The following is a 24,708-nucleotide window of genomic DNA, read 5'->3' on the forward strand; positions in this document are numbered from 1 at the left end:
AGAGCTTCAGCCAAGCCAATGGTCAGTGAATGAGTCGGCAGAAATGGAGTTTGAGAAAGCTTGACCCTCCCTAGTTCTCTAGGATAGAGGCAGTGAGGGGTGAGTCACATTCAGAGGTGTAGAATTCTATTATTGTTACTCTATAATAATAACAGTAGCATTCACGATGTTGGAGTTCCAAGTCTGGTCAACCTCAAAGAGCTGACAATAACTCAGGACCTTGGAATGAGTCATAACTGGAAGAATAAAACATGCACTATTGAGCTCCTGCCATAAAATCAAACAACAACACTAAAGGTTGTAATGTTATTTATTTATTAGCTTATTTATAAATGGCCCAGCTCATGATTGTCCAATTAATCACTGACTCTGGGTGACATAAAAAGTTTAAAACAACAATCCAATTCAATAGATTAATATTCCCATCCCTCAAAAAGATGTTCTTAATGAAGAACATACAGTACATAGACCATAAATGTGCAAAACCAATCCCATAGTAGACATACCCACACCACTCAAGTCCAAGGCCTGGAGAAAAAAACCAGCTCTTACCTGATTCACCTGAAGGAACTAGCCATGATGAAAGCAAGAATACCACCTTATGACCCAATTACGCCACTTCCTAAGAATTTATTAGTGCATGTTCCTTGTTATGTGAATGAAGCAATGCCTTATTAATAATATTCATATTCTCTAGGGAATATCCAAAAGATGATAATTATAGTTTAATGCACATGGCCAACACCTGACTATGAAAGATTAGCTTAAACCAATATATCTAAATTCTCACTCTCCTTGACTGATCCCCAAAGCAGTGGTAGGTTTCAAAAATTTTTATTACCGGTTCTGTGGGTGTGGCTTGGTGGGCATGGCGTGGCTTGGTGGGCGTGGCAGGGAAGGATATTGTAAAATCTCCATTCCCTACCAACTCCAGGGGAGGGTTACTGCAAAATCCCCATTTCCTCCCAATCAGCTGGGACTCAGGAGGCAGAGAATAGATGGGGGCGGAGCCAGGTGGTATTTACCAGTTCTCCGAACTACTCAAAATTTCCACTACTGGTTCTCGTCAGAACTTGCTGAAACCCACCTCTGCCCCAAAGCCTAAGTAGGTCTGACCTATTCATAATTGGAAATTATATGACAATCTCATAGATGATCTTGTGAAAGATCAGGAATCCTCAGGCTGTAGCTTAGATTGGAGGTCAAAAGAGTTCTTGAACAAAAACAGTGTCAGGGAACATGCAAAGGTGTGCCCTTTTGGTCACAAATAGCTGATTTCAACTAAAAGGAGGCTGCTTCTGAACTTTTGATCCACTGAGCTCCATTACATTCAGACAGCGAGCAATATTAGAGATACTCATGACATAACGCGAGCGTTTCTTCACTGAATTGCATTGTTTCATCAAGAGTTTCATAATGTCCCAACAAATTTCTTTATGTGGGTAAAATATCATCTCCTTATAAAAATTTACCCTTGTGAAGAAATGTCAAAACAGTTCCACATTTTTCCTGTTTTTGCAAAACAGCAAGTGGGCATATAAATTCATATAAATGGCTGATTTATCTAGCCGTTTCCTATCTAAAACAAAACAAAGCAGCAGCAATTCTGCAACAGCAAACAGGGATTCATTTGGCGATGTCAGCAGCCTTTCAACCTGAGAGACTTTGGGCGTACACAGAGATCTTCTCTGCTGAACTACAGACCTTCATAATGCACTGTTCTGATTCTGTTCTTTATTACATGATTTGCTAGTTTTTCGTAATGGATTGACATCATGCTGCCCCTTTTAGATTCTTTTCCCAAAATAATTCACAGTTAAAATGTGTGCTTCTAAACTTAGATACTTCTTCAATACACTTGCTGAAATAATTTATTACACATTGTTCTCCTTTTGGCTGGAAGGATGGGTCAAACCCTCACTCTACCCATTTCAACATTCCAGGTTTGAAGTCACCAGAATTCCTGTTGTGCATCTCTGAATGCTTTTGAACTTCATTGACTTCTCGGAGAATTATAAGTATAATGATATATTTGCTGTCAGCACAGAATACTTCTCTGGGCACCCACTTCTTGCTTTACCTCTCCCCTTTTATCCCCATGGTATTGCCCACTGAAATCAATCACTCAGTAATGTAAGTAGGTGGATGAACAGATTGCTAAAACCTTGAGGTTCTACTTTGAAGCAGCCTTCCATGTATGGAACTTGCTTTCAGACTCCACTTGAAAAAAGGCCCAGTTTGCCACATTTTAGTTGTGATTGTGACAAATCCTGTACATAAAATTGAACGCATTGTGCAACCGTGATGAAGAAATAAATTCTTATCTCTATAGATTTTGTGTAGGCCTTTCCTCAGAAGTGGCTTTTTCCGAGATAATAAGAGTATGAAATCAGTCAGACGCACACGTCAAGTCAGTGTACAATGTGTGATGCATTAACATAACCAGAGAAAAATACTCTTCTTCATGCACAGCATTAGAATTATTAGAAATATGATTCTTGTATTAATTTAATTATGTTGACATCTAATGAACTATGCACATGGGCCACCACTTTTGGTGGATTTGGCTAATCTGTAAACAACCCATGTAATCCAAGACAGGGATGGGATAGAGGAAAGGTAAGGAGAAAGAATCAAGGTGCATTGGCATCTTTTTATTCCTATCATTTTGATGTACAGGTAGTCCTCAAATTACAACCACAGTTGAAATTTCTGTTGCTAAGTGAGACAGTTGTAAAATAGGTTTTCCCCTATTTTACGATCTTTCTTGCCACAGTTGTTAAGCGAATCACTGCAGTTGTTAAATTAGCAACATGGTTGCAAAGTGAATCTGGCTTCCTCTTTGACTTTGTTTGTCAGAAGGTCGCAAAAGGTGATCACATGACCCCGGGACACTGCAATCATCATAAATATGAGCCAGTTGCCTCCATGGAGGGCTGCAAAAGTCATAAGTCATAAAAGGTCATAAATCAATGCCCTTTTTCAATGCCCTTATAACTTTGAGCAACCACTAAACAAAAGATTGTAAGTCAAGAACTACCTGTACTTCACCTGCTGGCTAGCTGGGTCTTTATATGATCTGACTGTAACCAAGCTGCACTAGCGGGATTCAACATACTATACCAGTGATGGCTAACCTTTTTGCCATCACATGCCAGGAAGGGGGGGGAGGTTCGTGCACGCGCGTGCCCACACCCATAATTCTATGCGCCCCGCCCTGCATATGCGTGTGCAACCCCCCCTCCCCGCCCACTCCTGGCACGCAATGGCCCGGTAGGCCCATTTTTCTTTCTCACCTGGCTCCAGATCCTCTCTATGCATCTGGGGAGGGCGAAAACAGCCTTCCCCACCCCCCCACCCCAGGCCCTCTGGAGGCAGGAAACAGCCTGTTTCCCTACTTCTGGTGGGCCCAGAAGGTCCAAAAATCAGCTGGCGCGCACCGGAGCTAAGCTGGCATGCCAGGTGACATGGCTCTGTGTGCCACCTGTGGCACGTGTGCCATAGGTTCACCATCACGGTACTATACACTGCTCAAGATTGCAGAAGGTTGTTTCACTGTGTTCATTGGTATGTCTGCCCTGAATTCACAATGGATTGTGTGACTTTTCTTTGTACATAGGAGCTGAATATGGACTCAGGCAAGATGGAGCTTGTTCTTTTCTTTGTGTACACATGAAAGCCTTCACAAACGCCACACGATGGATCATGCCGAAACTTTTTTTTTTTAAATCTAGTTTCTATAAGATGTTAATGAATACAGTTGATTCTAGATATTGCTTTCCTGGACTCTGGTGCTGAAGCTATTTCTCATAGTACAGTGGACAAGAAAAGCATATTTCAATCTATTGCTCCTTCCTATTAATTTTGCTGGAGTTAATAGAAATATTAAACCAGATCCACTCCATTAAGTTTTCACTGTAATTGCAATAGGCACAGTTTGTCGCTTTTTCCTTGTAAATTTCATAAACATCTGAATTACAATCAGTCTGCATAATTTCATATACTTATTTTCCACCTCTAGTATATACATTTTAAATAAGCAGTAGGTTAAATAATAGGAAAAAATATTTTTGACAGTAACATTCCATAGAGAAAGCAATAATTGAGCTGCTGTCCATTTTCCAGGGATGTCTCCAAAAGGGGGGGATTTAGTCAATCTCTGACAGACCTAGATTCTGAAGGAAGCCCTTCTGATTTCCTCCACTCTCCCAGCCGCTTCTTGAACCATTCCTAGAGAAACAAAGGAATGTTGCTCAATGAGTAAAGTGGACAGTGGGCTACAGGTAGTCCTCAGCCTACGACCATAATTGAACCCAACATTCCTGTTGCTATGTGAGACATTTGTTAAGGAGTTTTGCCCCATTTTATTTATTTATTTTATTCAATTTGTATACCGCCCTTCTCCTAGTGGACTCAGGGCGGTGCACAGCCAGAACTAAAACACATACCAATACAAAATTTAAAATTATTAAAAGAATTACATACTTTGGCCCAAATTTAAAACAATTCGAATTAAAACCCATTGACAGATTAAAAGCTAAAAAACTAAAAAACTAAAAAAAAGGGGGGGGGAATCACGCCAGCCCTGCTTGATGGAAAAGAAAAGTTTTCAGGGCACGGCGAAAGACCCGGAGATCCAATATCCTTCTTATCTCCAGGGGCAAATCGTTCCAGAGGGCAGGAGCTGCCACAGAGAAGGCCCTCCCCCTGGGGGTCGCCAGCCGACATTGCCTGGCTGACGGCACCTTGAGGAGTCCCTCTCTGTGGGAGCGTACTGGTTGGTGGGAGGCTATCGGCGGCAGAAGACGGTCCCGCAAATACCCAGGTCCTATGTCATGGAGCGCTTTAAATGTGGTAACCAACACCTTGAAGTGCACCCGGAAGACCACTGGAAGCCAATGTAGCTCACGCAGGAGAGGTGTCACATGGGAGTGCCCCCTCGCTCCCATAATCCCCCGCGCGGCCGCATTCTGCACCAGTTGGAGCCTCCGGGTACTCCTCAAGGGGAGCCCCATGTATGACCTTTCTTGCCTCAGTTAAGTGAACCACTGCAAGTTAAGTTAGTAACCCAGTTGTTAAGTGAATCTGGCTTCCCCATTTACTTTGTTTGTCAGAAGGTTTCAAAAGGCGATCACATGACCCTTGGACACAGCAACAGTCATAAATATGAACCAGTTGCCAAGCATCTGAATTTTGATCACATGATTATGCGGATGCTGGAAGGGTTGTAACTGAAAAACGGTCATAAGTCACTTTTTTCAGTGTTGTTGTAACTTTGAATGGTCACTAAATGAACGGTTGTAAGTGGAGGTGTCAACCCTGAAATTGGCCTGACTGAGGCCATTTTGAGACTTCAGCACTGACACACTGGAGAAGAGGGACAGGGAGGGGGAAATAGAGATAGTTGGGGTGTTGTAGCCAAAACAAAATACTTTCTCTTGGGAACCAAGGACATTGCTGCAGGTGCTCAGAAGAGGGGACTGGAGTCACCTAGCAACTGAACAGTATCCTGATTGGACCATGTGACTGATTGTTTTGAGAAGGTGAAAAACTTTTACTTTTAATTAGGTGAAAACCATGGGAATAGTCAGAGTCGGTTTTCACCAGCTTGTGCCAATATGACATATCCAATAAAATTATTCTTTGAGGAATCTACCTGCCTCAGAGTTTTGTTTGCTGTGGGTATGTTACTTGGAACCCTGACAGGAGGTCTACCTGTACTGGGCAAAAGACAATGAGAGTTTGGCAGGCAATGGTAAAATGAGTGGTGAGCTACAGAGAGTCTAGGTTTTGAAAGGAGAAAAAAAAGAATGGCCATTCCATCTGGGAAAATATAGGTATGGAATGGACATTATCATTTTGACCTATATGTAAAAGAAAGAATTTGAATCCCTACTAAAAAGGGGTGGGGAAAGCTTTCAGTCAAAGAGAAAAATGCTTCCTCAGTCCATTCCCTCTTGCTTGTTTTGTGTATTGAGGGAGGATGAATTAGCTTTAAAAAAAAAACAAGAAGACTAGATCTCTTATCCGTAGCCAAATATGCTGTGATTCATTCTACCACCTCAACAACATTCTACCACTCCATTCCTGATACACTGTGGAACAGGAGAGTCAAATGGCATAAAGGGTTGGTCCCCCATAAACATCCCACAGAGAGGTGGTTTTCTTTCATCAGTAAGAAGATTCTGATTCCTCAGAGGGGATTATAGGATGATTCTTATTCCCTTCCCATATGTTCTAGAAGGTGAGGCACCCTTTAGCCCTAGCAAATGCTTGGAGGAGACGAGAAGGAATAATTTATTGGGAAGTGGTACATGGGAGAAAGGTGGTCCAGAAATGAATGGATCACCCCAAGATGCAAAAGATTATATTTGAAGTTAAAGACATTGCTACTCACTAGAACCTCTTCTACTGATAGCCCTGCCTCAGCAGCGATGAGGTCAAGAGTGGCACGATCAGGGTTCTTGCTGATTCTGGTGAAGTTGTACTCCAAAATCTCCACCTGGTCTTCTCTGATAGTCTTTTCCGTAGACATTTTCACTTTGTACACGTTTGGTAGCCAACAGAGAGCTAGGAAGGCATGTCAACACAAAGAATTAGATTCTGTGCAGAAGTTACTATCTGCCTGATCCCTTTATTTGTTTATTATTTATTTATTTGTTTAAATTTCTATACCGCCCTTCTCCAAATAGGACTCAGGGCGGTGCACAGCCTAAGTAAAAACAGAGCATACAAAATTTAAAAAACAGTATTAAAATAATTAGATATTCTGGCCGTAAATTAAAACAACCCAATTTAAAACCAATTTAAAATTTAGCTCAAGCCAGCCCAGCTAGTTGAAATAAATAAGTTTTCAGGGCCCGACGAAAAATCCGGAGGTCTGTTATTATACGTAACTCCGGGGGAAGGTTATTCCAGAGGGTGGGCGCCGTCACAGAGAAGGCTCTCCCCCTGGGGGTCGCCAGCCGACATTGTCTGGCGGACGGCACCCTGAGGAGGCCCACTCTGTGCGAGCGTACTGGCCAGTGGGAGGCTATTGGTGGCAGTAGGCGGTCTCGTAAGTACCCCGGCCCTAAGCCATGGAGCGCTTTAAAGGTGGTCACCAACACCTTGAAGTGCACCCGGAAGACCACCGGGAGCCAGTGCAGCTCGCACAGGAGAGGTGTCACATGGGAGCGCCTCGTCGCCCCCATAATCCCCCGCGCGGCCGCATTCTGGACCAGCTGGAGCCTCCGGGTGCACCCCAGGGGGAGCCCCATGTAGAGAGCGTTGCAGTAGTCCAGGCGGGAAGTGACTAGTGCCTGAGTGACTGTGCGTAGAGAGTCCCGATCTAGAAAGGGGCGCAACTGGCGTATCAGGCAAACCTGATAAAAAGCCCCCCTGGCCACGGCCGTCAAATGGTCTTCTAAAGACAGCCGTGCGTCCAGGAGGACGCCCAAGTTGCGAGCCCTCTCCGTGGGGGCGAGTGATTCGCCCCCAATAGCCAGCGATGGCGTCAGCTGGCTATATCGGGACGCTGGAAGCCACAGCCACTCGGTCTTGGAGGGGTTGAGTCGGAGCCTGTTTCTCCCCATCCAGGCCCGCACGGCCTCCAGGCACTGGGACATCACTTCAAGGGCATCGTTGGGGTGGCCTGGGGTGGAGATCCCTTTGATTCAATCACAAGAAATATTTTTACCAAAAGTTCTATTTGCATTTTAAATACACAATCATCCCACTACCGTTTCTGTGCAGCACAATGTTGAGATTTATTAGCAACTAAGAACCAGTTTGATGTAGTGATTAAGGCACTAGGCCAGAAACCAGGTGATGTGAGTTCTAGTCCCACTTTAAATACAAAGCCAGCTGGGTGATCTTAGGTTAGTTTCTCTCTCTCAGCCCTAGCAAAGCAGGCAAGTGTAAACTACTTATGAAAATCTTGTTACAAAACCACAGGGACTTGTCGTCGAAAACTGACACCGAGGCACCAAATAAGAGAGTTTTCTTTTGACAATGGTCAAATGTCAACCCTGACAAGCTACCTATTGTGAAATGCAATGCATCATTTTATGCCAATGATCAAATGCAGTGAACTGCTAAATAAGTTTGCGTGTCTGTCATATTCTGAAATACAGTCAAAAGCTAATTAGTTTTAGGTGCCATCTATCAAATGCTACCATATTCAATTCTCAAAAGTTACATGTTGAAAATAGGCAGTGCAAACAGTAATATTAATGCTTTGTGAATGTTTATAATATAATGAGGTTTTATTATTGATTATGTGCCATCAAAGGGGACACAGTGGCTCAGTGGTTTAAGACGCTGAGCTTGTCGATCAGAAAGGTCGGCAGCTCGGTGGTTCGAATCCCTAGCACCGAGTGACCTCCCATTACTTGCCCCAGCTTCTGCCAACCTAGCAGTTCAAAAGCATGTAAAAATGCAAGTAGAAAAATAGGGACCACCTTGGTGGGAAGATAACAGTGTTCCATGCGCCTTCAGTGTTTAGTCATCCTGGCCACATGACCACAGAATTGTCATCAGACAGTGCTGACTCTTCGGCTTAGAAACGGAGATGATCACCCCCCCTAGAGTCGGGAACTACTAGCACATATGTGCGAGGGGAACCTTTACCTTTAACTTATGTGCCATCAAATCAGCATCAGTCCAGAGTCATCTTATAGGGGAGATGGGTGGCATTAAAATTTAAACAAATAAACAAACAAAAAGATTTTAATGGCCAAATAGCCTTTCTTCAGGATGAATTGTCTCCAAACTGGCCCTAGATCTTCCAGGAAAGATCTATTAAAATTAATTCTGAGGAATTTTGCAGGGTAGTTGGGATGGAATTTATCATATAGCAATCTGGTACTAGGATTAAAATTAGCATGTATTAACCCTAACATATTCTTACAATATTCATAGGGATTATAAAAGAGGTTTATATTTACAAGAATATAGTGTTTATACAAATCTCTAAAAGGGATATTTCCAGAAAAACCTTAGTTATTGAACTTTAGTGAATTGCTTCAAATTGTGCAAAAATCAGATCAAATCAAGACATTTTATTAATTGTAATGATATTGATATTTATTAATAATTTCCCTTAACGCTGTCTGAACAAGTATGTCAGAAGTCCTATATTGTTTCAGCATGTTCAAAAGGTTTAAATCTCCAAGATTCTTTGGGAAAATAAAATAAATATAAAATTATTAGGTTTATACTGTAATACAGAATATTTCCAGGTAGAAGGTTCTAGGGCCGTGATGGCGAACCTATGGCACGCGTGCCACAGGTGGCACATGGAGCCATATTGGTGGGCATGTGAGCTCAGCTCCAGTGCGCATGCGCACGCTGGCCAGCTGATTTTCAGGCCTTTTGGGCCCACCAGAAGTAGGGAAACAGACTGTTTCCTGCCTCCGGAGGGTCTTGGGGGGGGGATGAGGAAGGCCTGTTTTTTTGTCTCCCCAGGCTCCAGAGCTTTTCTAGGAGCTTGGGGAGTGTGAAAAAGGCCTTCCCCACCCCCCAGAGACCCTCCGGAGGCTGGAAATGGCCCATTTGCAAAAATGGCCATTTCTTAAGAAAGCAGCTATATCTGAGCTCTCGAATTGGAAAGCATGATGCTAGATGGGTTTGCTATTGGCTCTCCATAAAGCTGCACCAAAAAGGTCTATCAAATGCATATCCGAACATAGAACATAGAATAACAGAGTTGGAGGGGAGCTTGAAAGTCATCTAGCCCAATTCCCTAGCTCAAGCAGGAGACCGTATATAATTTCAGACAAGTGGCTGTCCAGTCTCTTCTTAAAAGCCTCCAGTAATGAGGCACCGACGGCTTCATTTACATACCAGCCAGTGGTGTGTTGCTCCCAGTTCACACCGGTTCACAAGAACCAGTAGTAAAAATTTGTAGTAGTTTGGGGAACCGGTAATAGCATTGGCTGGGCACACCTCCGAACTGGTTCCCGGCCCGGTCGCCCCTTGCTTATCCAGCCCACTTCATCAGAGGCTTTTTATTTTTTTTACTTTTAAAAGCATTTTTTCTACAACCTCTTCGGCCGAAAAAAATGCTTTTAAAAGTAAAAAAAAAAAAGCCTCTGATGATCGTGTGGCTCAGCTGGGATCGTCAGAGGCTTCTAAAAGCATTTTTTTCTTGCAACCTCTTCGGCTAAAGAGGTTGTAAGGAAAAAAAATGTCTTTAAAAGCCTCTGGCGATCCCAGCTGAGTTGCGTGATCGTCAGAGGCTTTTAAAAGCATTTTTTTCTGCAACCTCTTAAGGTTGTAGAAAAAAATGCTTTTAAAAGTTAAAAAAAAAAAAAAGTTGGCCACGCCCACCCAGTCACATTACCCCGACCAAGCCAAAATAAGCCATGCCCACAGAACTGGTAATAAAAAATTTTAGAACCCACCCCTGATACCAGCCACCTTCTTAATCTTTTTTGAGACACCCTCTCTCACCAGATGTCCATCCCTACTTATCAGAGCTTTCAGTTTAGAGGGTATGCATTCGAAAAACAAAAAAGGAAGTAAAGTCTACTATTCAGAAAGGGGAGGATCTTTTGCTTTGTATTAGAAGCATTGCCTGTGACTGATTTAGACATGCTACTAACATTAGCATAAACATCCAGGAGGAAAAGTCAATTCTTGTTATATGGATAGGTTAATTATATCCAACCAAACTAAAAATACTTGCTTTTGGTGGGAAAGTAATATACTCTAGTTTTTTGTATCACGCTCAGCATGGTTAAATACCAGATTTCAAAGGAAATTCACTTTTTTCATACTGAATTTATCCAACAGTCCTTGCTTATAAACAGCAGTTGGGAAATAGAAGACTGTAGAAGTGGTAAAAATGTTCAATGTTTGCAGTTGCTGGCTCTCTCTCTTCTCAATACGTAATCCTCAAAAGTGGTTATAAATGGCTGTGTCCCTATTGTATTTTAGACCCAACAAAAGTACACTGCAGAAATGCAAAGAAACTTTCAGAGAAAATAAAGCCACAAAAAGAAATCAATGATTTCTGCTGTCTCCAACTAAATTACCAGATCGAATTTAACTTGGCAATATCCAACCTTTTGCAGAAAGATAATGATGAAAATAAGCCTATGGAAACTTTTGGTGCCATCTAAAAGGGACTTGACATCCCACAGGAAAAATGGTAAAATACATGGCATGAGATCATCACACAAATGTCACAACTTATATACTTGTATGAGAAGTCAAGAAGCAAAGACTTAAGTGTGACATTTGAATGATGACATGATCTTGCATATGATCTGATTTTAGCAACATGATTTATTATGGTTGCCATTGACCTGAGACCTCAATATATGTGCACCTTGTGGCATAATGCTCATAGGAATGTTGGTATTATTGCATGTGAAGTGACTTATATCTCATTTCAAATGTGGGATGTCCCAAGTGGGGGACATAGCTGAGCTCTGACTTCTGACTTCTGCCAAATTTAGAGCAGGGCTGCACTCTAACTAGTATAGATACATTTTATAAATGTCTTACAATTTGCAATATGATTACAAATGTTGGGCGCCATAGAAGGAGTATGGCTAATGGTTTTTCCTGGTTCTACTTTCTATCCAATTGCTGACAAACCTGTTGATTCCCCTTGCCTGAATGCTTTTGAGCAGAGATGGGACAGCAGGGGCACACAAAGCATTTTCAGTTCAAAACATTTCAATTTGAAGCAGCACATTTCAAACCCGTTTTGAGTTTGGAAGAGATAGTCTGGTTTTATTGGAAATGTTTAGCGAAGTTCTAACCATTCTGAGAATGTTCTGAGCTTGAAACAGCCTCATTTCACATTTGGACCACCCATTCCAAATTTAAGACAAGAGCTTTTTGCTGGACGCTAAACTTTATAAGGTTGAAACATAGTAAGGTTGCAGAAGGCCATTTCAAACCCAAAGCAACCATTTCAAATCTGGATTTTTAAAAGAATTGCACACCTAAAATCTCTGTTAGGGAAATTTTAAATGGGATTACAAAAGGAGGCTGGGGGCTGGATTTCCAACTGATCCTGTGGCACCTTCCAATATAATACCCAACACCAAAGCCATATGGACTATATTCATATACACATAATCCTGAACCATACATATCTGAATACAAGTAACTCGTTTTCCTAGATTTGAACAACACACTGAATCAGAAATTATCCCCAATGGCTGGGTTTGCATAACATACTAGTTTACAAATTGGTGTTGGTGATGGCAGTGATAATAGTGTATTGTGCAAATCTGGTTTAGTCAACAGGCACCATCTAGTCTAAAATACCTCAAGCAGCAAGTGTCTGTGCCTGCCCTTCTTTAAGGTAGGTAAAATGAGGTCCCAGATTGTGGAGGCAATAAGATGACTTTGTATAAATATACAAAAGTATGAAGGCTATTGCTTAACACATTGTAAGCCGCCCTGAGTCTTCGGAGAAGGGTGGCATATAAATCAAATTAAAAAAAAAAAAACCTTCAGCATAGTAAAGCAACCTTATTTGGAGTCTTCCGCCTGAAGTTGTTATTGTACTTGCTTTTAATCAATCCTTCTACCAGAAGAAATATATATTTCTTTTAAAAACCATTTGAGGAGGAAAAGTGCCAGCTGGTAAGCTTTGGGTCTCCCCAGCCACCCTCTCATGCTCCACTTTATATAGTATCATTCATTTATTGTAGCAATCTACCTGTCCAGGAAGGAGATTGGCCATCTGGGTGCCCATCTGTATTACTATGTGGGAATGACCTTAGGGGACAGAAGGAAAAATGCAGACTGGACAACCAGCATGTAAAAGATATCTCAGCCCACAGAAGGAGGGAAGCATTTCAGAAGGGACCCTCCCTAGTTTTCTGAAGAGTAAAAGGAAAGGAAGAGAGAAATACTTTCAGTCTGACAAGATTCTGCTAATATAACATTACAATAAAAAAAAAATGAGCTAGTACTCCTGGTTGTGTTTTTTGTCTGGACTATCTTGCAGGGCTAACAACATCAATACATTTTGACATTATTATGCATTCTAAATATAATTTTCTATCACCATAAGAGTTTATGACTATGTAAGCTCCTATAGGAGTTTATAACTCCTATAACTCCATTTTCCCTTGTGTCATCACTCTGCTGAATCCCTAATTATCACAGTACTGCCTTATATATAAGGATGTTTATCCATGTTGCATTACTATTATCCTTTTCATCTTTTCTACTACTACCTTCTCATGTTGGCATCTTATGATTATATTACTTTATTATTTTTATGTACACTGAGAGCTCATGTACAGAGCCAAATTCTTTGTGTGTCCAATCACACTTGGCCAATAAAGAATTCTATTCTATTCTATTCTATTCTATTCTATTCTATTCTATTCTATTCTATTCTATTCTATTCTATTCTATTCTATTCTATTCTATTCTATTCCAGTCCAGTCCAGTCCAGTCCAGTCCAGTCCAGTCCAGTCTATCTAGTCTAGTCTAGTCTAGTCTAGTCTAGTTATGTTTTTTTCTATTTCTATTTCTATTTCTATTTCTATTTCTATTTCTATTTCTATTTCTATAGTCTAATCTAGTCTAGATTATTCTAGTCTAGTCTAGTCCAGCGCAGCCCAGCGCAGCCCAGCCCAGCCCAGCCCAGCCCAGCCCATTCTACCAATCTCTCCAGGAAACAACTCTATGAGAAATCTATAGAATGGGAAATGTTCAAAATGTCACCAGATAAGAGGTTGTGACCAACAAAGCATCACAATTCCTATGTACATTCATCACAGTTCCAGATTCTCATTGAAAAAGCTATTTAAATAAAGGGAGATACAAGAACATTGGCTCACAGAGAATCAGGGAGCTGAGAATCTCACACTATATGTGGCATCCTGAAACCATTCACATGGTGCCTTAGAAATGGCTTTTGAAGAAAAGAGGGCTGGGAGGTTTTTGTCCCTCCTGTGCCCACTTCTATATAAATGACCTGGTGTAATGTTAGGACATAACTTCTCTTAAATAGCTTAAAAGCTTCTGAGTACTTAGTGTCCCCCTGTGGACAAGGAGTCATTGAAACTACAGCTCATATCCTGTGTATTGCCCTCTATATAGGGACTCACAGACTCATCTTAACACCTTACCTGATTAAATATCTGGGGAACTCTGATCATTTTAATGTAAAATTTGTTGTCAGATAATTATGATTCAGTTTCTCTGAATGTAGCTAAAATTTGTTATACTGTCTGTAAAATTAGGTAGGTTTTGATCACCTATTGATTTCACCATGAAATGTAATATATTATCATGCCTTGTTCTGTTCAGTTTTGCTTTATTTTAATGATTACTTTTTGTGCTGGTCTATGACCCTAATAAATATTTAATTGAATTGACAATGTTTTTAGAAGCTTTTAAGCTATTTGGATTTTTAAACTACTTGGAGCCAATTTGACTAAAGGAACCTTTTCCTATGAATAATGTCTATTAGGTTAACCCTTTCCCCCCCTCTTCCTTCTTCCACAGCCAGTACTATACAGACGTTCAATAACATCCCCACTTGAAGAAGTAGTAGGGAAACTGGGATGTGGCATAATCAAGTCATGGCCATGGATGTGGCTCTAAGGAAACTCATAGCCAAAGTAAATCTGATGAATCTGATATTTAAGATACAAAACCAAATATTGCAGTTTTAAAATATGCAAATACTGTAGCTGTGCTGACCTTAAAGCAAGCTTGATGGTACCTTAGTGTTTTGCCCTTTAGTGAAACCCAAAACTGATAGAAGCTATTATTTGCACTTGGAGTGATGCCCTCCCCTTACAAAGACCTAAACATGGTTTTTCCCAAGACTGCAAGGAAACGGATACATTCCCCACTCCTCGTGGCTCCTCTCTTGGTGGTATTTGCAATTAAAACAAAAAACAAAAAAACAAAAGTGCACATCAAAGACAAAGACAATTGAATGCAAAGTCCATTTTAGCTTCCATCTGCACCGACTCTGTTTTCAAGCAAAGGCCAATCAAAATGCTGAAGGTCTTACATAATGTTTTGCTGGTTTCTGAGTCCCAGCCAATGATCCTCAACTCCCTGTCACGGAAACCAGTTGCCTTGGCACTCCTGAGGATGGAGGGGGAAAGTACACAAGGCTCATTCACCAGATGCTCTTTTGGGGTTGTTCTGTCCCAGTTTTGAATAGAAACATAATCCTAGACCTAGTTCATCTTGTCTTTGAGGGAACACAGCTTTGTGACTTGCTCTTGTTTGCTTTGTTGGCAGCCTTTGTGTCCTGGATAAAGAAGGACACTTAAAAATATGACTAGGCCAAGTTGGGCTCTGCATATTAATTTGTTGAGTGTTGCCTACAGAAAGAGCCCTGGAAATGATCAAGGCTTCTTCTCATAAATCCAGCTCAGAGATCTGCTTAGTTGACAATGAAAGACAGGGAAGTATGTGGAGAGTGAAGCAGCCTGTTTTCAGTGTTACTATTAGAAGGTAGGACTATCAATTCTGGGTTGCAAAAATCCTGACTTTGGCAGCAAAAGGTTAGGTTTCCTGTATCTTTTGGCTAATTTCTAGAAACCATTCTGATTTTTGTAGCCCAGATCTAGTAGTCCTATTATTATGTATTATTTGTGGGCCAAGACAAAACCGATCAACCATAAAAATCCTTGTGTCCCAAGGGGGCCACACCTGCAATGAAATACTGTTCCTCCAGGCAATGCTAGACTGGATTATTAGTGATCCAGCATTAGATTGGATTACTACTTTTAGACCGGAATACTAGTGATAATATTTACACCTATAGTAACAATCTTCCTATTTTTATAACAGTGCTGATTTGATGGAAAATTTAAGGAAATTTAATTGAAATAAAGGAAAAATAAAAATATATTTCTATTTAGTAGCATATAACTGACAGTGGTTGATATCTGCTTAGCTATATGCTACTAAATATTCTGCTAAGCAAAATCAAAATTGGCTGAAATTGAGATGGGAGACAATGACAACATCCAGAACTGTAGGGGACAATGGGTCATCAAAAGATACCCAGTAGAAAGCAGTGGCAAACCATTTCTGTCCTGTTACCAAGGAACCCATGTCAATGCGCCCACATATCTCGATGAGCACATATTTCTGTGAGTCAAGCTTGTCGTGAAAAAGTCTTGACTTAAATATAGAATTCTGGAACAATAGTTTGGAAAGGAGCTGGCCTAAAGAGCTCCTTTCTTCCTTTCCAGTCATCCTCTTTTGAAATTGCTTTTCATTTGACATTGTGGCTTTCAATTTTGTGGCCCATACTTGAATGTAACACATGGTACATAACTTAGTCCTAAATTATTTTTTACTTTCTGAAGTGATTGGGGAGAGTAATGGGATAAAACAGAGAGTAGAGTGCTGAACAACGGTGTTCTCCAGTTCTCTTCTTGGGGAAAATAGTTGAGAAGATGGAAGGCCTATATCCAGGGGTGGGCTGCTGGGGGTTTGCAGAGGTTCGGGAGAACCTCTAGTTAAGATTCTGTGCAGTTCGGAGAAGAACCCCTAAATCCCACTCCTTGCTGGCCCCGCCCCGCCCTGCCCACCCCTCCCCTCCCCTCCCAGGAGTCCCCACAAGGCCTGTTTTGGATGCAGGTAAGTGCAGGACGTGTGTGGAGGCTCGGGGAGGGTAAAAAATGGGCCTACTGGAAATTTGTGAAGGCCGGAAATGGGCCCAGAGGGCCTCCGGAGCCTGGGGAGTCCATTTTCACCCTTCCAGAGGCTTGAGGAAAGCCTCTGGAGCCCAGGGAGGGTAAAAACGCCCCCCCCCTGTGGTGCAGGAGGCTGACTAGGCCATGCCCACCATGGTCATACCCACCCAGCAACCGGACAGAGAACCCCTTGCTAAAATTTTTGAAGCCCACCCCTGCCTATATCTTCACAGTGTTTCAGAAGAAGAGGATTCCCTGCACCCATCATAGTCAGTTTCAGGCTATGACATACAGTAGTATTAAGATGGAACTGATAACACCTCTGATAGAGTCAGGATGGTGTGGTGTATCCATCCTGGCTGTACTTGATTTCTTAGCAGCTTTCAGTACCATCAGTCATGATATCCTTCTGAGATGGCTGAGGGGTTTGAAAAGGGGACAGATTGGTGTCCAGAGGTACTCTTCCTTTCTCTAATGCTGATTGCAATTGGTGTTGGTAGTGGGATTTTTCTGGGATTCCACTAAGCTCAAATCTCCTCACCTTTATTTAACATCTATATGAAATGCTAGACGAGGTCATCCATCAGCACAAGGTTAAGTACCAACAGTATGCTGATGATATTCAGCTGTATATCTCTGTCCTGAGCTGCCCAAGGGATGTGGGGTGTTTCTCAGAACCTAGAGGCCTATATGGGGAAGAATTGGGTTTATCTCTACCCTGACAAGGTTTTGGGGTACCCCATATTTACTGATTTGCCATCTTTAACTTTGGCTGGGGTGCACAAACTTGAGTTGTCCTGAACTCACACTTCCTACCTGAAGAGCAGGTGTCAGTTTATGGTCAGGATGACTGTTGCACAGTTACATCTTGTGTGCCAGTTGTACCCCTTCCTAGAATGGGGGCTCTGTTCATGATCATTCATGCCATACTCACCTCCTAATTGAATAATTGCAATGCCCTTTACGTGGGGCTGCCCTTGAAGAACATTGAGAACCTGCAGCTGGTCCAAGCACATGGCTATATAACACCACTGCTGCATGTGCTACATGTGCACGCAGGAGGCCTCTGGGTGCAATTCAAGGTGCTGTCATCAACATTAAAGCCTTACATGGTATGGGACCAAGTGTCTTGCAGAACTACCTATCCCCTGTGGTTTCAGCCCATCCTACTTGATTTGGTAGGGTGGGCATGCTTTGGGTTCCCTCAGTGAAACAATGTTGCCTAGTGGGGCCTCAGAAGCATGCCTTCTCTGTTATGGTGCCTACCTTATGGAACAATCTCCTCTGGAGATATAAATGGCTCTGAACTTGTTGGCCTTCAGGAAAGCAGTGAAGATATGGGTTTTCATTCAGGCACTGGGGACAGGATGTTGGCATTGTCATGGAGTGGTTGTAGATGAATGCAAGTTTTATTAAGGCCTCATATTGTGTGTTTTTTTAATAGTCTGTTTTTAGTGTATTGTGTTTCTATTCTATTTGCCTCCCAGAGTTCTTTTTGGTAGATGGGCAGCTATATAAGTTTGTTTAATGAATAATGAAAATAATCAGTCCCATGAAAGCAACTCCAAGGAGGTTTCAGGAGAAACCAAAAGAGGAAAATGGGGATATTAAAATGCTAGCTTTGCCAGAAAAAAACATGGGGTGACTGCAGTCTGCCCTTTTTGTTAAGCAGAAGTTACGTTTTACTATTTACTATAGTAGGTTAAAGGAAGCTTGTTTTGATAGTAAGCTTGTAACTTAGTAATTAGAACAGATCGAACTGCAGATAAAGGGATATCAACAATCTGGTTTTTTGCAACTCATCCTCATCCTTGTTTTCCAAGGTGTGATGTCCCCAGGTGTTTACTTGCTTAAAAGGTAGCTAGGGATGAACCAGGTGGAACCTACATTGCTAAGCCTAGTGGGTGAGGATCTTGACTACTAAACCTGTAAACATGCATTCTTCCATCACCCATTTGGGGAAAGAGGTGGAACATGATACAGACAGTCCTCGACTTACAACCATTCATTTAGTGGCTGTTTGAAGTTACAACAGCATTGAAAAAAGTGACTTATGACCATTCTTCACCCTTATGACTGTGGCAGCATCCCCATGGTCACGTGATCAAAATTTGGCAGCTTGGCAACTGACGTATATTTATGATGGTTGCAGTGTTCCAGGATCACCTTCAAACAAAGCCAACGGGGAAGCCAGATTCACTTAACAACCGTGTTATTAACTTAACAACTGCAGTGATTCACTTAACCACTGTGGCTAGAAAGTTTTAAAATGGGGCAAAACTCACTTAACAACTCTTGATGACCAACAGAAATTTTGGGCTCACTTGTGTTCATAATTCAAGGACTATCTGTATTGCAGGAAACAATTGTTTAGACCAGGGGTCTCCAACCTTGACAACTTTATGACTTGTGGACTTCAACTCCCAGTGGAGTTGAAATCCACAAGTCGTAAAGTTGTCAAGGTTGGAGACCCCTGGTTTAGACAGCATGAAGCCTTTCTCCAGCATGCAGCTGTCCTGCAGTTGTCCTACAGCTTATATGAACAATATGAGTCTTGCTTGAGGACTCTTTACAGGCAAAAGAGCTCTATTGGATTTCACACAAAAACACGTAACAACTGGTTTAAATGGTAACATTCTGTTCTGTTCAGGAAGCATAATATCTCTTCTAACTCTAGTGATAGACAGAGAGGTCATCCAATGAGACAGCATGAGGAGATATCTCTCCGTCTCCCTTTGTCTATCTTCTCAAGCGCCCACATAGATACAAGTGTTTTGGAAAATGTGAAATTACTTCTTGAAAAGCAAGCAAATCTCGGACCAAACAATTACTGACAACTGAAGGTCAACATTATCTAGACTAGAAGGTGATCTTTTTGTTTACTGCATTTGGGGGGAAAGCAAGAAATCAACGGCTCTTGAAGGGAAATGGAGGCAAGTTGGAAGGCTCCCATTGAAAATTTCTAGGCAATCCTCCAGCTCCCCTGAAATAGGTGTACAGTACCACGGGTGGGATTCTACTGGTTCTGATCAGTTTGGGCGAACCAGTAGCTCCGACGATCAGCTGGGAGCGAACCGGTTGGCCACAACAATCAGATGGGCCCACCCGCCCGCCTGCGCTATTTTCCTACTTTTATCTTCTCAGCTGATTCGCATGGTAGAATGGATTGCTGCGCAAATCAGCTGTGTTACTCCTCCAAAGAAACCAGGAAGTGAAGATTTCTTCAAACTGCATGCACACAAATCGCGCAATCACTGAACCGGTTGTTAAACCGGGAGGATCCCACCACTGTACAGTACTTTTATTTTTGCAACCGGTTGCAGAAAATAGCCTATGGCTGTAGGTGGTTTTTTTTTTTTTTTTTTTAATTTGATTTATATGCCGCCCTTCTCCGGAGACTCAGGGCGGCTTACAGTGCGTTAAGCAATAGCCTTCATACTTTTGTATATTTATACAAAGTCAGCTTATTGCCCCCACAAACTGGGTCCTCATTTAACCTACCTTAGAAAGGATGGAAGGCTGAGTCAACCTTGAGCCTTGGAGAGATTCGAACCAGCAGTAAATTGCAGGCAGCTGTGTTAATAACAGGGTGCTTTAAACCACTGTAGTTTGGGGGAGATGGCTTGGAACTAGCCATAGATTTCAGCCCTAAAAGTGCTCTACACTCTCAGTATTATACATCAATTTCCCTCCCCCCCTAATATGTTTCAGCCCTAGCAAAGCCATGGTTACAAACAACAGTTATATCAGATTATGATAAAGGGAAAAGGAAGGGTGAGTATATCAGGAAAACTATATATAGTTCTCAGATATACATGTTAGTGGCAACTCTGAAGAGGGCTCTGAAATCTGAAGAGGGCTCTGAAGCTGGATCTCCAGCTACAATCAGCACCGGCTAGAGCTCCCCAATCTGGGCTGCCAAAATCAGGTTAATAACTAGGGAGTTGCCAGATGGTGTCTTATGGAATTTTACAGCCCCAGTCTGGCCTCCTCTCATATCTACCCAGCAAGGCAATTTTGAAATAAGACCTCGATTCATAAAATATATGAAGAAAGGTTACAGGAATTAGGCATGTCTCATCTAATGAAAAGAAGGACTAGGAGTGACATGATAGCAGTGTCTAAGGGGCTGCCACAAAGAAGAAGGGGGGTCAACCTATTCTCCAAAGGACCCGAAGGCAGGACAAGAAGCAATGGATGGAAACTAATCAAGGAAAGAAGTAACCTAAAACTAAGGAGAAATTTCCTGACAGTTAGAACAATTAATCAGTGGAACAACTTGCCTCCAGAAGTTTTCAGTGCTTCATCACTGGAGGTTTTTAAGAAGAGATTGGACAACCATTTGTCTGAAATGGTATAGGTATCCTGCCTGAGCAGGGGATTGAACTCGAAAAGCTCCAAGGTTCCTTCCAACTCTTGTTATTCTGTATTCTGTTAATCTCAATTATATTTGCAGAAATCTCTGTATACTGCTCTGGTGCCCCCCATTTTCCTCAGTAACTCGCTTCTTAAGTTTCACTTTTGGGTCACAGCTTGGAGAAGCTGCCCATGGGACAGGAATAAGAGCCTTCAACAAATATTGCTGGTCAAAGAACCCATTTGACTGGCATGTATTTAGTCAGCTCCTATTCAGCAGAAACAATGGGAGGATTCTAATTTCCCTAGGAAGCAAAACTGTCCTGAGATGCACTCTCTTTTCTTCTTCCCAGAATCAGAAGTGGACCTGGGCATGCCTGAATAAGGCCACTTTCTCTAACATCTGCCCCCTTACAGCAATCATCACAATATTTTACTTCTCTGTGGATCAGGCTGTAACTCATTGCTTCAATTGCTATTCTTAGCCTCTGTTTATTTATTGCTTTGTCACCCTTCGCAGAACAAACTTCTGGCCAGATTATCATTATGAGAAGCTTTACAGAAATACATCAATTTCTGCCATTTTACTACTGTGTGACATTTCTTACCACACAATTTATGGGGGGGTCCCTCTTTTCTTTAAGATAGCACCGATAAGGATAGCAAAATCAGTTCTTTGTGCACGCTGAAGGTTTTGAAACACCTGCAACAATGAGGTGCTTGCTTACTTAATGGCATTTGATGGTTGGTGGCTACTCATAAGTAAAATGTGTGCCATGCCACAACTACCTAGCTAGAGAAAGAAGTCTGAGTTTTGCAAAGAAACTTTTGGAAAGAAGTTGTGGTTGACAATTCCTGCATTGTGGAAGGGATGGAGCAGGATTCATATGAGATTTAAGTTCCAACAATATTACAATTATCCCTGTAGCGTACAAGATAAACTAGCCCTTACAATAATATTCTAAAAATAAAAGACAATCATAACACAGCATCATCATTTTCATGTTGGAAAAATATAATTATGGTAATTAAAAATCCCTATGGCACTATTCTAGTTTGTTAACAAAAAAGCTGTCCAGAAGAATTGGAGGTCAGCAGAATCAGGACAAACTGTATCCCAACAAAAACCTATACTACAAAATGTAGGCTTTCAGATTATCCTGTCCATTTGCTTTCCTAACTCACCACCCATCTCAATGGTTTCCTCATAAATGAACCCTTTCTAACTAATGATGTCACCAAGTTTACAGGTTCTTTTCCTCAGGAAGAAGGGCTCCCCTGAAGTTGCCAGGAGAATAGACAATGATAAATAGAATTCTGGAACAATGTAATGTCAGATTTCTAATTTTACCACTCAAATATAACTGGTTGAAAACAAGACCCTTGACATTTTTGAATTAAAAATTGAAACCCCTATTTTGAAATGGACATTTCCTTCTTGAAGTGGGAATGCTCTGTTTGCCTTGCAAATATCAAAGGTACAAGATTGTCTAGTATATAAAATCACATTAATACCTGTCATGTCAACCCTAAAATACATTAGACACTAAACACACACATGATGGAGCAAGCCCTACCCAAACCCTCACTTTCATAACAACATCCACAAGTGTGTCCCATACCTCTTCCTTTCTCTGCTGTTTGCTCTCCTTCCCTGCATTGCTTCACCCACTGTCAAAATTGAACTGGCAAAGATGTTAGAATAAAACCTGCATGGGTTTTCTTTTGGTTTTTACTATTCTGGGAGGCTTTATTTTAAAAAGACCAACATCAGCAACAAAAGTTGACAATCCCTGCTCTTAGAATACATGATTTGAAACCTTTAAACTTGCTTCCCTTCCTGGATCCTTCTGCATAAAGGTGCCCAAGCCTCACTGCATTGGAGAAGCAGGAGCAGAGGCACTCTGGGTTCAAATCATCAAGATCTGGCACTTACCTGGCCCTCAGGAGATCTTCTCTGGAAAATCAAGGTCCTTGATGAAGGTATCTACAGAGGCAGGAAAGTCAGACAGCACCTTTATCCCTAGATGTGTATGAGCGTGTATGAATGAGGGAGAGAGAGAGAGAGAGAGTGAGGGAGAGGGAAGAGAGAGAGAAAGTGTGTGTGTGACTTGAAAAACCTGCACCACAGACAGGCTGAAACTTAAAGCAGTTGCTTAGTCCCTTTCCCTGCTGGCAATTCAGGTTTGGCAGTCAGCTTGCATGTGCTGGGGGAAAAAAATATATCTCCAAATCGGTCTGCTGAACTGAGCTGCAGCTCCCTCACTCTTTCCTCACAATGAAGCAGGCTTGCTTTGGAACGGATGAAAGAGCAAGCACAAGGGTGGGGGAGCGGGGACAGATTTTGGGCTCCACTCCCCGTGAGCAGAGATGCTGCAATCCTTCCAAGAGTGTCTTGCTGCTGCTGAAATCCTTATCAGGAGTTGGACTTTTGCCACTGTCAATGTCATCTTGCCAGTTGCCTCATGAAACCACAAGTCGCTTCCCTTTGGGGATGGAATGTTCGTTTGCCAAAGACAGAGGGGAGGCACATCTGTTGTAACTTCAATTCCGATAAGACGCAAAAGGACTCACTTAGTCCACACCCAGGATCTGAGCAGAGTTGTTGGAAGGGGTTTGCTCAGAATGGATGAATGCCCTTCTGTATTGGGCAGGGGAAGGACCATCTCCCAACTGGTCCCACTCCCCCAAGGCCGAGGAAGATCAGGCAAGGTGGAAAGTAGACTGCTTCAGAGCACTGGCTTCAATTTCACTTGGGATGGGATGGGACACAATTTAAAAGAAGCATTTTGATACAGAGTCTGGAGGCTTTGCTAGACATCTGGAAATTCAGTTATTTTATTCCACAGTTTCTATTCTACACTTTCAAAAGTTGTCACACGCCAGACATCGGCCCCTCTAGTCTGGCACTCTGTGTCTTGCCTGGGAGAGTCCCTCAAGGTTTTGGACATGGAAGACCTCATGACATGAGCACCTTCTACCTGCAAACAAGAACTTCCCTACTGAGCTACAGCTTTTAGAGCTGAGAGTTTGAGCAGCTGAACAATGAATCATGTATCAGGAGGCCTAAAGATTATAGTCAATATGTAGTCAGTATATTCAAGCCACTTATTTTTCACTTAGAAAGTATTATTTAAAGGAATCCTTTTTTTTTCATTTATTTATCAGGGATAGACTAAAGTCCTATCCCTGATAAAGGACTCCTGAGCCTATGAGGCTCAGGAGAATGGTCAAGAGGATCTTTAAATGCCACAGAAGTTGTTTTTCCATATGTTCCAATAAGTCAAATGTTCTGTATTATTATATGGGAAGGGCTGGCAATTATGATCAAATGGGCCTCACTATGTCATGGATGGACTTTTCCCCCCAGGGTTGCAGAAATGAACCCCTTTGCCTCGGTTTTCTTCTAAAGAGTTGATGCCTTTCTCTTTTCCAGTGGACTTACATTGTAAAGGTTTCTGCATGTTGCTGAACTTTTGAAGCAACACAGAACATACAGGGCTTCAGAAGGAAACAGGAAATCACAGCACTGAAGTGGATATCACCGTATAGGTCAGGTGATAACTGCTGCTGTATTTGCTAGAGATGCAGGCAGCCAAAGGCAATAGGGGATAAAGCCCTATGCAGCTTTTGATGAAGCGGAGAAGGCAGTATTTTCTACATGATAAATAAATATTTTCCTAATTCTAGTTCCCAGCTACTCATAAAGCACCCTTGGATC

The 24,708-nt window shown here is 41.9% G+C and overlaps 1 protein-coding gene across 1 annotated transcript; it reads right to left on the reverse strand.

Moving 5' to 3' along the window:
- Positions 1-3,253: 3,253 nt before the first annotated feature.
- On the reverse strand, positions 3,254-23,276 carry HOPX (HOP homeobox). Its single transcript, XM_070938475.1, has 3 exons — positions 22,924-23,276; positions 6,398-6,570; positions 3,254-4,230 (listed from the first exon to the last, which is right to left on the reverse strand). The coding sequence occupies exons 2-3, from the start codon at positions 6,533-6,535 to the stop codon at positions 4,153-4,155; spliced, it is 216 nt and encodes a 71-aa protein (XP_070794576.1). The 5' UTR covers positions 6,536-6,570; positions 22,924-23,276; the 3' UTR covers positions 3,254-4,152.
- Positions 23,277-24,708: the final 1,432 nt, after the last annotated feature.

This window comes from Pituophis catenifer, unplaced genomic scaffold (assembly GCF_029215685.1).
Source record: "Pituophis catenifer annectens isolate HBS135680 unplaced genomic scaffold, rPitCat1.0.hap2 SCAF_2, whole genome shotgun sequence".
NCBI lineage: Eukaryota > Metazoa > Chordata > Lepidosauria > Squamata > Colubridae > Pituophis > Pituophis catenifer.